This window comes from Amblyraja radiata, chromosome 18 (genome assembly GCF_010909765.2).
Source record: "Amblyraja radiata isolate CabotCenter1 chromosome 18, sAmbRad1.1.pri, whole genome shotgun sequence".
Classification (NCBI taxonomy): domain Eukaryota; kingdom Metazoa; phylum Chordata; class Chondrichthyes; order Rajiformes; family Rajidae; genus Amblyraja; species Amblyraja radiata.
Window position 1 is genome coordinate 27,166,445 of NC_045973.1, and position 15,585 is coordinate 27,182,029.

A 15,585-nucleotide genomic window follows, 5' to 3' on the forward strand; every position below is an offset into this window, starting at 1 on the left:
CGGGCGCTGTCTGTGTGGAGTTTGCATGTTCTACATGAGTTTCCTCCGGTTTCCTCCAACATCCCAACCAACGTGGATAGGTGACATTTTCGGTTGGGACCCTTCTTCAGACCCTAACCTAGCTGTATTCTCCAGAGATGATGCCTGACCTATTGAGTTACTCCAGCACTTTGTGTCTTATTTTAGTAAACTAGCATCTGCAGTTGTTTGTTTCCCCCCTGGCGCCAAGTAGAAAGTGCAACAGTTTATTGGTTGTTATGAAAAAACTGAATTGCGGTAACAAAGAAATCTGCTGACAATCCCACAATGGCTAATCAGAGGATCAAAAAGGTGCCCATTTGTGCTTTGAAGGTTGAGACGGTAATTCCCATTTTGATAGAAAATTCAATGGGTTTGTGAAATACACAAGAGCCCAGTAAAATATTAAAAATTCCAAACCACAAAATAAATAATCAAACGTATTTATCTTCTGTTAATGCTGCATAAATATTTAGATATAAATATAAAATGAAATAAGCTTCAAATGACCAGAAATGCGCCAAGCTCTGGCAGAATAAGACTTGCCTGTCATTAAGAAAGCAGACTGAATGCTGCTCTTCATTTAAGGGAAGAGAATACTCTTTGAAGAGGTTACCTTGAGGGAGGGGATCTCCACACTGTCATTGACACTGACAGATCCAGAGAGGATGGTCCCTGTCATCACGGTGCCCTGACCTTTGATCGAGAAGCAGTGGTCTGCCGCCATGAGGAAGGTACCCGAGGGGTCACGTTTTGGCATGTACGTCTGCGATATCAGGAGCTGTGGCAGATGGGGGACGGGGGGGGGGGGGACGGGGGTGGTGGTTGAGGGGGAAATAAGTGGGGTCACAGAGATACAAAGAATGCAAAGAGACAGGTTAGACTTTATTAAAAAAACTACATGCATCATATTTCAATCCTACCAACGACTGGTCCTGAGGCCACACACACCTCATATTTTGCTTGGGCAGCTTACAACCCAGCGGTATGAATATTGATTCCTCTAAATACAAGTAACCCTTGCACTTCCTCTCTCCGTCCCTCCCGACCCTAGACTTCCTGGTAGCTTTACTGTTCGTATCCCCTCATTATCACCTCCAAAACAGCCAACAATTGACCGTTGTGGTCTCTTTAGCCAGCTCTGATTTGTTCTGTACCTTTACATAGCCCTAGTGTCCCTCTCCCCTGACTGTGGGTTTAAAGAAGAGTCTCAACCCAAAATGTCATCTATTCCTTTTCTCCAGAGATGCTGCCTGGCCCACTGAGTTACTCCAGCACTTTGTGTCCACTATCAACCTCATTGACTCTTTAGTCTGAGGTTTAAAGATAAACCTCAGACTATCTTTAATCAGACGTTACTGGACTTTACTTTCCACTAAACATTATTATTTTTATCATATATCTGTACACCGTGGACGGTTCGATTGTAATCATGTATAGTCTTTCCGCTGACTGGTTAGCACGCAACAATAAGCTTTTTACTGTACCTCTGTACATAAACTGAAATACATGTAAACTTAGCTAGGTTCCCCCTTGTTGAGATGTAACTAGTCATTCCATTAACAGTTTACAACTGTTGTCTCTGTGTACAGGAAGATCACTTGAATTCCAGCAAAGTGTAACGGTGAACATGCCAAATTCTCAAACAGTGAAAACCCACTGGATTACAATTACAAATTCATTCCACCCAAACTTAAGCTTGCAAGTTGAGTCAAGACAGATCGTTCATCTTTTCTAACCCCGAATCACTATTAATTTCTGATTTCTATATCAACTCCATCAACCCTGCATATCTTTGGGCCAGCAAAGCTCTATCAATAATAGATATATTATTATAGGCTGGATAGGCTGTATTGTAGGTTTATAGGCAATAATAGGCTGGACTATGGTATCTTCCTTAACTTTGGTGCCGCTGTGGGGTTATGTTGTGTTGTGGACATCTGTGTTTTTTTTTTTTTTTAATGTTACATGACTGTAAGGAAAATCCATTTCGTTGTCTCTAATGAAATAATGACAATAAATTGAATACAATACAATACAATATGATATGATAATTGCCTGAGCTGTGTTTTTGATGGGGAGTTGGAGAGGGTCCACACATCTACATGTGTTAGTGTTTCTGAACTTGTCTCTGGAATGGAACAGACTAAACCGGGCAATACTGCCGACTGGGGGGACTGTGGGATAACCTGGGGAGGGCACCAAATTGGCAAGGGTGGGGCAGAGAGGCACCTGATGTGGTCGGGACATTGGGCAGGCGAGAAGCCATTAAATACTTGACATGATTATGGGGCCCTTTGGCCCACCGAGTCCACACCCACCAACTTGTTCTGCCATGCGCTCCACTGATCTTTCCTTCAAAAGTACACCCTGCTTTGATAAATTGTAGTTCCTGGAACTTTTCAAAGTTATCACTTGCATATTATTTAATGATTTGTGTATAATTATCGAGGCACGAATATAAACAGCGTTGTTAGCGTACTCACTTGTAATTGTCACTGAATCAGCGTTTTATTTCATTCGAAATGTTATCAAATAGTGCTATTCAGAATAATGCTTTTTATAGGGCAGGGGCACTGGGAATGTGTTTATGGAGCCAAGGAGGTGATGGCCCATTTGGGAACCACTGGTCTAAATTAAACATAAAAGTGCTGGAGTAACTCAGTAGGTCAGTCAGCATCTGTGGAGAGAATAGGTCAGATGATGTTTTTGGGTCAGGACTCCTGATGCTTTTCACCCCTATCTCTTTTCCAGCTTCCTCCCCCCCCCCCCCCCCCCCCCCCAACTCCAATCAGTCTGAGGAATGGTCCAGACCTGAACACGTTGTGTGTCCACTTTCTCAACCGATGCTGCCTGACTCGCTGAGTTACTTCAGCACATTGTATCTTGCTCAAGATTCCAGCATCTGCCGTACTTCGCGTCAGGAAAAAATACGCTAACTTTTCATAATTTATAGGTGCAGAATTAGGCCATTCGGCCCATCAAGTCTACTCTGCCATTCAATCATTGCTAGTCTATCTTTCCCTCTCATGCCCCATTCTCCTGTCTTCTCCCAATAACCTCTGACACCCGTACTAATCAAGAATCGTTTGATCAATGCATCTCTCTCAATGTTAATTCTCTGATGGACTGACAGTTCTCTCATCCTGCAGACTCAATGAGGCATTGAAGCTTACCTCAACGAGCTCCGAAATGCCCTGAGGAGTCTCTGTCTCCAAAGCATCTGGTCCTCCAGGCTTGGCAGCGACAGGAACAATGGGACACCCGTTAAACCTACAAAACAGATTGCAAATGCCAACTTTCTTACAGTGGGAAGAAAATTATAGAACAAAGATCATTTCAGTACAGGATCAGGCCCTTTGGCCCACATTGTCTGTGCGCAACATGATGTTTAGTTACGTTTAGTTTTGCATCCTAAACACTAGGGGCAATTTGCAGAGTCCAATTAACCACAGATAGCATCCGTAATCAGGATTGAACCCGGATCTCGGGCACTGTACGGCAGCAACTCTACAGATGTGACTATGCCGCCCCAAATGGCAAGTTAATCTCCTCTGCTTGCATGCAATCCATACCCACCCATTCCCTGCATGTCCATATGCCTATCTAAAAGCTCCATAACATCACTGCCATAGGACACCCATTAAACCTACAAATAAATTACAAATGCCAACTTTCTCACAGTAGGAAGGAATCATAGAACAATACAACACAGGAACAAGCCCTTTAGTCCAGAATGTCCCTGCTGATCATGATACCAAGTTCAACTAATATCTGCCAACACGTGATCCATATCCCTCCATTCCCTGCATATCCATGTGTCTATCTAAATATTTCTTAAGTTCCATAATGATGGGATTTAGTTTAGTTTAGAGATACAGCATGGAAACAGTCCTTCGGCCCACTGAACATGCCGACCATCGATCGCCTTTCACACTATTTTTGCTATCCTACTTTCTCATCCACTCCCTACACACTAGGGGGCAATTTACAGAGGGTCAATTAACCTACAAACCTGTCTGTCTTTGGGATGTGGGAGGAAACCGGAGCACCCGGAGGAAACCCACCTGGTCACAGGGAGAATGTGCAAATTCACACAGACAGCACCCGTCAGGATTGAATCCAAGGTCTCTGGCGCTATGAGGCAGCAGCTCGACCAACTAGGCCATTCAGCTTGTATTTTAATGCAGCAATTGTTTCAACCCAGCTACCAATTATCTTCTTCTTTCACAAATGATCCTGATTCTTAAAGAGAGTGGGTGAGCACATTTCCTTCAATGGGGGGGGGGAGGTCATTAGTTACCAAATGGTCAGATGTACACACAGGAAATTCAGCCAAAGGTAATCATCTTTTAAATCGTCAACATGGCGTTCATCGTAAAATAGTTACAAATTAGGGGTGTATCTAATCTATTTAGTGAATAGTGTGCTTTTTTTGTAGCCAAAAAGGGGCCAACAGGCATGATTAATTGATATGCGTGTCAATGTGGCAAGAAAACCAAGTAAGGAAGTTTAACTTTTTAGAGGTGCCATCACACAATTCTGATACATGTGGTCACATGGAGTACTATGTTCAGGTTTGATCACCCTGCTGTAGGAAGGGTGTCCTTCAGCTGGAAAGAGTGTTGGGAAGATTTACAAGGATGATGTCAGCACACCAGGGCCTGAGGTATTGGGAAAGGTTGGGCAGACTAGGAGTTTATTCCATAAAGTGCAGGAGACTGATGGTTGATCTTATAGAAGAGTGAAAAATCATGAGGGGACTCGAGTCTTTTTCCTAGGGAAAACAAATCAAGAACTCGAGGGCATAGGTTTAAGGTGAGCGGGGGAAAATGTGATAGGAACCCGAGGGGCAACTTTTTGCCAGTGAGTTGGCAGAAGCAGGTACAATAAGAACATTTGGACAGGTACACAAATAGAAAAATAGCACTTGACCTTGGGTACTGTCTGTGTGGAGTTTGCATGTCATTCCCGTGACCGGGTGAGTTTCCTCATCCCAATTTGTAGGTTAATTGGCCCTCTGTAGGGAAGGGATGCAAAACTGGGATAACAGAACTCTTATGAATGGGAGATCGATGGTCAGATGTTTCCGAGCTGTAGAATGAAAAAATGGTTTAGAGGAATATGGGCCAAATGTGGGTGAATGGGACTAGATTAGAAAGGGCATCTTGATCTGCATAGATAAGTTGAGCTGAAGGGTCTGCTTCCGTGCTGTATGACTCTATGACGAGGCAATGTCAGCACACCACGTTTGAGCTTAATCCTGTCCTTAATCAATATATCAGTGTTGTCAGAAGATAAAAACTGATTGATGCTTTAAATATAAAAGAGTCACTCACTTCGCATTTTATTTCCATGAACCACTCTTCATGGAGAAGTTCAGTATGAAAGAAACTAATTGAAAAGTGACTGTCATTCAACCTGAAAGGCTGCTGGCAGATTACTTTACAGTTTAATAAAGAGTTGATTCAAGGATGTCACAGAAGTTGGGATTCTGCAGATGTAAATCAACTTTAGACAACATTTAGAAACAAGGAATTGCAGTTGCATCTTTACAAACAACGATATACAGTGCTGGAGTAACTCAGCGGGTCAGGCAGCATCTCTGGGGAACATGGATAGGTGACGTTTGGGGCAAGACCCTTCTTCAGATTCACACCCTTCTGAAATGTTGTCTATCCATGTTCTCTCGAGATGGTGATTGACTCGCTGAGTTACTCCAGCGTTTTGAAATCACAAGTTGCAGAATGGGCATAGCAGGAAGAGCTGCTGCCTCGTAGCGTCAGAGACCCAGGTGCAATCGTGCTATGTGTGTTTGAAGTTTGCACGTTCTCCCTGTGGCTGCTTGGGTTTCCTCCGGGTGATCCGGTTTCCTCCCACATTCCAAAGATGTGAAGGATTGTAGATTAATTGGCCTCTGTAAAATTGCCCCTGGTGTGTAGATAGTGGACAGGTGACCTTTCGAGATGGGACCCTTCTTCAGACTGATTTGAGTAGAGGGAGGAGGGGATAAAGCTGGAAAAGATGTGAGGGCAGGACACAGCCTGGTAAGTGATAGGTGGATACAGGCAAGGGGGATTGATTGGTGGATACGTGGAAAAGGCCAGCACTATAAAGGGTGTCAGATAATGAGCGGAGGGGTGAAATGTTAAGCCGGTGGAAGGGTTTTGGTGGAAGGGGACAGTGAGAGGGGGGAAAGAGGGATAGGATAGTGGGAGAATTGGGTACACACCGGATGGGGCACAGGAAAATGAGAAGGGGAAGGAGGGGTCTTACTTAAAATTGGAAAATTGTATGCTACCCAAGCAGAATACGGGTGCCGTTCCTCCAATTTGCATGTGGCCTCATGTGGATATTCTTAGACCACTCATCATAAAGTAGCTAAGATGATTTTCAAAAGCCAGGTTTTTGCTAAACAATTGCTAAAACTCCACAGCAACCAAACAATCACCCTTGCTACTAACGCTGCATTCCCCCGAATGAAAGGAAGAAATAGTTGCAGGCAATGAGACCGGGCAGAGATTCACCACAAATTCAGTGTTCTTGAGATCTTGGATCAAAGGTGTACCTCAAATTGTTTGGAGAACCATGAAAGAGGGGGATGGACGTCACAGTAAAGTTGCCCAATCCCTGTATCAGTCACACTACTGATACAGGGAATGGGCAACACTAATGATACAGAGAAGGCACACAGCAGGACAAACTCCACACGCAAATTGGAGGAATAGCACCTCATATTTCACTTGGGCAGCGTACAATCCAGCAGTATGAAAATTGATGTCTCTAATTTCAAGTAACCATTGTATTCCCTCTCTCCCCGTCCCCCGTCCCCCCACCCCACCCTAGATGTCCTGCTACTTTCCCTTTGTTCTCCAGAGCCAACAGTGGAATTTTGTGGGTTCTACCTTCCTTTAATTAGTGCTGGCTCTGATTTGTTTTGTACCTTTTCATACCACTAGTCTCCCCTAGCCCTCGGAAGGAGGGTCTCGACCCGAAATGTCACTTATTCATAACCTCCAGAAATGCTGCCTGACCCACTGTGTTACTCTAGCATTTTGTGTCTATCTTCAGAGTGATCATTCTTGCTTCATGACCAGGTCCTTCAAAAAGGTAAAGGCCATCAAAGCTATTTTTGCGTGCTAGCCAGTCAGCACTGTACACTACTGTGGGGCTAAGCACAACTAGAATTTTACAAGTCACAGGGAACTGCAGATGCTAGAATTTTGCGTAGAACACAAAGTAACACAGAGTGACTCAGCGTGTCAGGCAGCTTTTGTGCAGGGAATGGACAGGTGACATCACCTCATCTTTACCATGGCTATTTACAAAATATTTTTACTTTGTGACTACCGTACTGTCATATGGGCAAGAGGAAGTTTAAGAAGAAAATGGGAATTAAAATAAAGCAAAAATCAATGGCATATTTTATTTACATTGAAAGCAAGGTCCATGAATTCTGCCTGCAATTATATAATTGCATATAGGTTCTGTAACTACAACCTGAAATTATACCATGCTAAATTAACAACTAAATGCTTAATATATTAAACTGCTTGCAACATCGTTTTTTGAAAGACATCTAAAGGACAAAAGGTCTCGCATACAATGTACTTACATATTAAGGCTCGCATTTTTTAAACAGAGGAGGAAATGCAGAAAGTGGAAATTTAGTTTTGTTATCTGCTTTGTGATTTGATATTGAAATATCAGTTGAAAGGTAAATTGGTTGAAATAAGAACTAACGTGAAATTTGATGTTGTGATAAAAAAGGATGACAATATGAAAAATGTTGCATTTATAAAGTAATTATTACATTCTCCTGTGAACTTTACAGCCAAAAACTAAGTGAAAGTGCAGTTACCACAAAATACTCTTAAGCTGGAGAGGTTGTAGAAAAGATTCATGAAGATGTTGCCAGGACCTGAGGGGCTGAGCTATGGGGAGAAGTTGGGCAGGCTAGGACTTAATCTTTGGAGTGCAAGAGACTGAGGGGTGATCTCATAGAGGTGCATAAAATCATGAAGGGAATGGAGAGGATGAATGCAGTGTTGCAATCAAGAACCGGAGGGCATAGGTTTATGGTGAGAGGAGAAAGATCTAATAGGAATTTGAGGGGCAACTTTTTCCACACAGAGGATGGTGGGTGTATGGAACGAGCTGCAAGGGGAGGTACTGTAGTTAAGGCAGGTACAATAACAACATTTAAATATCCCTTGGACAGGTACATGGATAGGAAAGGTTTAGAGGGATGTGGGTCTTGTGCAGGTAAATGTCGATTGGGGCATCTTAGTCGGCATGGACGAGTTGGGCCAAAGGCTTGTTTCCATGTTGTATGCTGTATGATACCAAGACTCCATTTTGACTAAAACACTGAATTGATTTGCTCTGCTTAAAATAATACCATTAAATCTTTAACATTTCCCAAATAGCAAAATGAAATAACAATTGAGCATATAGCATCTTCAGCAGTGCGGGTAATTAGTAGTCAAGTACTGGAGTGGGGAGCAAATTATTTTGATTTAGATTCAATAGTGCTACCACTAAGCCAATCAATTGTTCGATGTTATTCAAGAGAAAGGAGTTATCGGAGAAAGAAATTCAATATTTCTAATGGTAACATTTCCAATCCTCCATTGTATGTGCAGATAGTTGCTAATATACAATGATGAACTCTGGGTTAAAACTAAGTGTAAGGTACATTATTCCAGTTTATTTGGGGGAAATGGAGATGCAGCCATTGGCCACTATATGTGAATATTGTTCATCTGAAATAGAACCAGTGTTCAAGGTTCCGGAGCTCAGACGTTGGCTCCAGTTTATATTGAGTTGAATGAAATGTACAGCATGGAAACAGGCCCTTCAGCCCGCCGAGTCCAGGCTGACCATCGATCACACATTCGCACTAGTTCTATATTATCCCACTTTCTCATCCACTTCCTACACAATAGGGGCAATTTACAGAGGCCAATTAACCTACAAATGTGCACAGCTTTGGGATGTGGGAGGTAATTCAAGTTTCACTGTACCTTAACTGGTACACGTGACAATAAACTGACCTTTGAACCCCGAGCATCTGGAGGAAAGCTATGCGGTCACAGGGAGAAATTGCAAACTCCGCACACACACCAAGTGTTTATGTGCGGAGGGTAGGAACGAAGCCAGGACTCTGGCACTGTGAGGGAGCAGCTCTACCCTTTATACCATTGTGCCGTCCAAATAATGTACACTGCTCCTGCGATGAGCCCTGTTTGACCTGACATAATGCGCTGTAAGCCACCCAGCTCATAATTACAAGAAACTGAAAGATTTCCCCATCAATTACTTTCATCACCTCTTCAAAAAACATAATGACATTTTAAGACATGATCTGCCACGGATAAAGCCATGCTGATTGCCCCCGATTAGCCCATTCTCTTCCAAACGTGAGTAAGTCCTATCCCTGAGGAATCCCCTCCTATAGTTTTTTTACCATTGACGTGAGGCTCATCAACTGATAATTTCCTGGATTATTCCTATTTTCCTCCTTAAACAAAGGAAAAACATTGGCTGCTCTCCAGTCCTCTGGAACCTCGCCTGCGGCTAAAGAAGATACAAAGATCTTTGTCAGGGCCCCCATCAATCTCCTCTCTTGCCTCACTCAATAACCTGTGAGAGATCCCATCAGACCCTGGGGACTATCCACCTTAAAGTTCTTCAAGAACCCCACCACCTTCTCCATCTTGGGCAGAGGGTTCTCAAGTCCAGTTGTGATGTATGCTGGTTATGTCAAAGAAACAAGAGGAAGTTTTAAAAAGAAAATGAGACTTTAAATTAAAGATCAAGGTCAATAAATTCCACCTGACGTTATATATTACAATCCATTTGACACTGAAACACGAAGAGCTAGCAGAACAATCCTGGACAAAAATGTAGGCTTGTACTCGAGCGGGTTTGTAAATTAATTGGCCCTCTGTAAATTACCCTGGTGTGTAAGGAGTGGGATAACATTGAACTAGTATCAACGGGCGATCGATGGTCATTTGTGGGCATGAGGGTCAAATGGCTTGTTTCCATATTGTATCTCTAAACTGTGAACTCAGCGGGTCAGGCAGCATCTGTGGAGGGAATGGACATAACATTTTGGGTTAGGACCCTTCTTCAGACTGATTGGGGTTGGGTGGGGGGGGGGGGGGAAGAGGAAGAAAGCTGGAAATTAGATATGTGGGCAGCACAAAGCCTGGCAAGTTATAGGTGGATACAGATGAGGAGGGGGGCTGATAGGCAGATGGGTGGAGTAAGCGACAAAGCCTAGAGGTGAAAAGGAGACAAAAAGGTGTATATAGCGAGAAAAGAGATGTAAAACCGGAGGGAGAAATTTGATGGAAGGGGCCAGGGGGGAGTGGAAAGTGGAGGTGAAAGTGAAATGGGGATTGCGATGGGAGATGAGTGTACAAAGGAGGGGAAAGGAGCTGGTGGACTAGAGAGATATATGTGCACACCTCCATGGGGGGTGATCAGGGGAAAGAGAGGGAGAGGTTGGGAGGGTATTATTTGAAATTGGAGAATTCAATGTTCATACCGTTGGGTTGTCATGGGAAACATCGTTGCATACTTGCCTTGTTTATCTGCAGCAGCAGATTGATGAAGAATCTCAGGAGCTTACCTTGCATCTTAACTGTTATCTGCAACCTCATAATGTTTCTTATAATTATGTTCAAATGCCTATCATGTCTCATCTCCCCCTATAACTCTAATTTTCTCCAGTCCTCCTTCAATCTTCTGAAATATCTGCACTCCTTCCATTTTCACCCCTTCACCATTCAAAGTTGAATATTTCAGCACTAATGATTGCACCTTCCAATGCAAAGGCTTAAGCTCTGGAACTCCCTCCCTAAACCTTCAGCCTATTTTTAACACATTATGATGCGTCTTAAAGCCTGCAGAGAAAATAGTCCACGTCTTTATTCCTACTACCGAAATGCAAGACTGCACACTTTGCGACGCTGTAACAGAGTAAAGGGCCTGTCCCACTTTCACGACCTAATTCACAACCTTTTTTACTCGTGGACATTTTTCATCATGCTAGAAAAAACGCTCCGACCTACTTGATGCCACGAGTACCTACGACTAGCATCACGGCCTGCTACCTACGACCTCGTGACGACCATGCTGAGAGTATGAGTCAAGGGTAAACTCGGCAGAGGTCGTGAATTAGGTCGTGAAAGTGGGACAGGCCCTTAACGGTTAGTAATGGAGAGCTGAGAAAGATCTTCTTAGTATTACGGCTTTAAGACAGGTTGTTCACAAATACAAAACAGCTCATTAAAAAAAGTAAATCATGGTGGAAGGGAAAATAAAATGAAAGGATTAAAAACCAGTTAGGTAAATGGTTTATAAAAAGACATGTTTTTAATGCTTCAACTACATAAAATGTTTACAGAAAGAACCACTTTGGACTTAAAAAAGGAATACTAGATTTTTTTATACCAGTTGTCATCATTAGTGGATCTGACCACATAAATAAAATCATCACAATTTACTAAATTTGCAAAAATATATTAAAATATTAAACAGAGCTGCCTGCCTTCCCCTTGTTTGAAACAACAACTGCTACACTACATAAATCACGAGAGAGGTTTTTCCCCACCCCAGAAAGAAATAAAATCCTTCAGAAAAGGGGGACATTTACGATTTAAGTGGATTAACTTGCAATTTAAACAAGATGTATTCTACAAATAACATTATATCCTTTATTGCTAAATACATTTCCATTGCAGACCTATTCAGATGTAACAGGCTATTTGGAGTTCAACATTTGCCCACAGGCAGGGTATACTAAAATGTAAATTAATAAATTAGATAACCACATCTGCACAGGCAAAAAAACTCAGCTGAACCCTAAAGGGGCAATTAAAACAACAAATTTTGAACTCTGCACATTTGGTCACGCAAATTCAGTAGGACCAATACAATATCGCAAGAACAATACAACGATTCATCTTTCATATCCTAGCAGAAAATTCTTGCAGGACATCTTTAAATCTCCGCATATACCTTCAGGAACCTTCAAGCCCTGGAGGTGTTCCATTTTAATTTCTTTCAGAGTCAAGAAGTGCAGGGTTATTTTCAAGCTAAACTTTACACATAATCCAATTTCACGAGGAGCAGGAATCCAGAGATGCATTCATACGTCCGGAGAGAGTCACACTTATTTCCAAAATGAAAACTTAAGTGGTTCAGAACAAACACCCTTAACTTTAAAACAAGCACTTGGACAGGTACATGGGTGAGAAACGTTTGGAGGGATCGACACAAAATGCTGGAATAACTCACCAGGTCAGGCAGCATCATTGGAGAAAATGGATAGGTGATGTTTCGGCTCAGGACCCTTCTTCAGTCTCAAATTAAATTAGTAAAGATTTGTAGTTTCTTCCCAGCTGTTATCAACCAACTGATCCATCCTATCACCAACTAGAGAGCGGTCTTGAGCCCCATCTACCTCAATGGAGACCCTCAGACTATTTTGTAATCTGACTTTACTGGACTTTATCTTGCACTAAACGATATTCCCTTTATCCTGTATCTGTACACTGCGGACAGTTCGATGGTAATCATGTATCATCTTTCCATTGACTGGATAGCACACAACAAAAAGCATTTCACTATACCTCGGTACACGTGACAATAAACTAAACTAGAGGGTATGAATATGGCAGGCAAATGGGACTAGCTTAGATGACACATCTTGGTCAGCATGGACGAATTGGGCTGAAGGGCCTGTTTCAGTCATGTATGACTTGTTAAGGTTGTGAACCATTTTAACTCCCCTTCCCATTTCCATTCCCACACTGGGCCTCCTCCATTGCCAAATAGAGGCCTCACGCAAACTGGATAAACAGGACCTGATATTCCGCTTGGGAGGATTACAATGGTATGAGCATAGAATTCTCCAATTTTAGATGACGCCACCTTTCCCTTCGCACCCCCCATCACTCCCTTTCCTGTCTGAAGGAGGGTCCCCACCCGAAATATCAACTGTCCATTCTCTCTATCAATGTTGCTGGACCCGCTGAGTTACTCTAACACTTTGTGTTTTGCTCAAGATTCCAGCACTTGTGTTGTGCTCAAGATTCCTTGTGTCTCCAAGGAAAAAAAACATCCTCAAGTTTCATAGCGGTTCATTGCTTGTGTACGCGACTAAAACACTCAAGAACAGTCCTTTCCCAATCTATTGTCCCATTTCCAAATTATATTTTTTGGCTTCTGCTCATTTCTTTTTTGAATTCATCCCAACTGAAACACAGAATTCCACAGGGTGGACTTGAAATTGTTTTATCTGAAAGCAGGAAAACAGAGAGCAGCATAATAACATTAAACTATGGCAGTGTGCATTGGAAGAAACGATTAAAAAAAGGAAAGGTTAGAAAAGTAATCTTAGGGAAAACCAAAGATGCAGGACTTACACCAAGCAAATCAATAAAACAAGCAAGAAAGATTAACATTTGAATGCCTCAAGAGAGGTGAATAAAGTCACGTTCCAACTAAAATATTAATCCATTTTTGTCTTCAGATCCTGACTAACCTATCAAGCCTTTGTATGAAGTTTTCTATGTAATAAATCATTTGTCCATAGGACAAAGAAGGATGTCATTTCAGCCCATCGAGTTGTTGATGGCCTTCAGAGGAAACCTAATCACTAGTTATTTCCCCAGCTCTCAGCTAGTGTCCTGTGTGCAAATGAACAGCATGCTACAGGGAGGATTAAAAAGCCCTACAGTGGGTCCCAAGGAGGGTGACGCCCGGTATGAGAGATTTTTGCTACATTGAGAAATTGGGGAAGCTTTTAAAGGATAATACATCTAGTACCGATCATAGAGTCATAAATGCACAATGTCACAGAGTTATGCAGCATGGAAACAGACCCTTCAGCCTAACTTGTTCATGCCAACCAAGATGCCCCATCTAAGCTAGTCCCATTTGCCTCCGTTTGGCCCATATCTCCCTAAACCTTTCCTATCCATCAGCCTGAAGAAGGGTTCGGCCCGAAACGTCGCCTATTTCCTTCGCTCCATAGATGCTGCTGCACCCGCTGAGTTTCTCCAGCATTTTTGTATACCCTATCCATATACCTGTCCAGATGTCTTTTAAACATTGTCATAATACCTGCCTCAACGCCTCCTCTGGCAGCTCGTTCCATATACCCATCACTCTCTGAGTAAAAGGTTTGCCCTCAGGTTCATATAAAATCTTTCCCCTCTCACCATGAACCTATGTTTTTGATTCTCCTATCCTGGGTAAAAGACTGTACATTCATCTTATCTATTCTACTCGTTGCTGTATACACCTCTCTAATATTACCCCTAAGCCTCCTGCATTCCTCAGAGTCATGGAGCTGTACAGCATGGAAACAGCCCACCTTTGCCATTTTGAACTAGTCGCATTTGCCCGCATTTGGCCTAAACCATTCTTATCCATATATCTGTCCAAGATGTCTTTTAAATGTCGTAATTATATCCTCTTTGACAGCTTCCTCTGCCAACACGAACCGCATATTGTAACTACCCTCAGTGAAAAAGTTGCCCCCAAAGTCTCTCTTGCTCTTCCCTCTCACATTAGCCTGTGCATTCGCATTTTAGAATCCACCACACTGCAGAAAAGACTGAGACCACTTTATCCATGCCCCTCATGATCTTGTACATGATAAGGTCACCGCTCAGCCTCCTACACTCCAAAGAAAACAATTCCACCCTATCCAACCTCTCCCTAACGTCTGCAAATCCAAGCAATCCAAGGTGAATCTCTTCCGCACACTTTCCAACATAGTAACATTCTTCCTATAGCTGAGAGGGGTGAGATTTAAAAGGGACATCAGGGGTAACCTTTTTCACTCAGAGGGTATTCTGCTATCTGGAAAGAGCTGCCAGAGAAAGCTATAGAAGTTGATATAATTATGACTTTTAAAAGACATTGGGACAGATAGTGATACAGCATGGATAAAGGTTCTTCGGCCCAAGTTGCCCACGCCGATCAACATGCCCCATCCACACTAGGCCCACGTGCCTGCGTTTGGTCCATATCCCTCTAAACCTATCCTATCCATGTACTAATCTAAAGGTTTTAAAATGTTGCGATAGTTCCTGCCTCGACTATCTTCCCCGGCAGCTTGTACACCCAACACCCATTGTTTGAAAAGGATACCCCTCAGCTTCCTATTAAATCTTTCCCACCTCCTTTAAATCTATGTCCTCTAGTTCTTGATTCCCGGATTCTGGGCAAGAGACTCTGTGCTTTTATCCGAACAATTTCTCTCATGATTTTGTACACTATATATATATGATATATTTGTATATCATATATGGATGAAAGTTTTAGAGGCATATGGGCTAAATGCAGGCAAATGTGACTCTTCCAATATGCCAACAAGACGGGATTGGATAAAGTGGGCTCAAGAGCCTGTTTCCCTGCTGTACAACTCCTTGGCACTATGACTCTAATTGAAATATATATACAATCCTTATATACTAAAACAGAGTAGGCAGCCATTTTGCCCACGTATTCATAGAGCTATCCACAGAATTATTCCCCTGA

General features: G+C 42.6%; 1 protein-coding gene across 2 annotated transcripts in view; it reads right to left on the minus strand.

Moving 5' to 3' along the window:
- The window catches only part of eefsec (eukaryotic elongation factor, selenocysteine-tRNA specific), a 268,852-nt gene that overhangs the window by 158,696 nt on the left and 94,571 nt on the right, over positions 1 to 15,585 (minus strand). For both annotated transcript variants that reach the window (XM_033036975.1, XM_033036976.1), the window contains exons 3-4: positions 3,195 to 3,291; positions 635 to 799 (exon numbers count right to left, since the gene is read on the minus strand). In XM_033036975.1, coding sequence (XP_032892866.1) covers positions 635 to 799; positions 3,195 to 3,291 — 262 coding nt within the window. The remainder of the gene's footprint in view (positions 1 to 634; positions 800 to 3,194; positions 3,292 to 15,585) is intronic.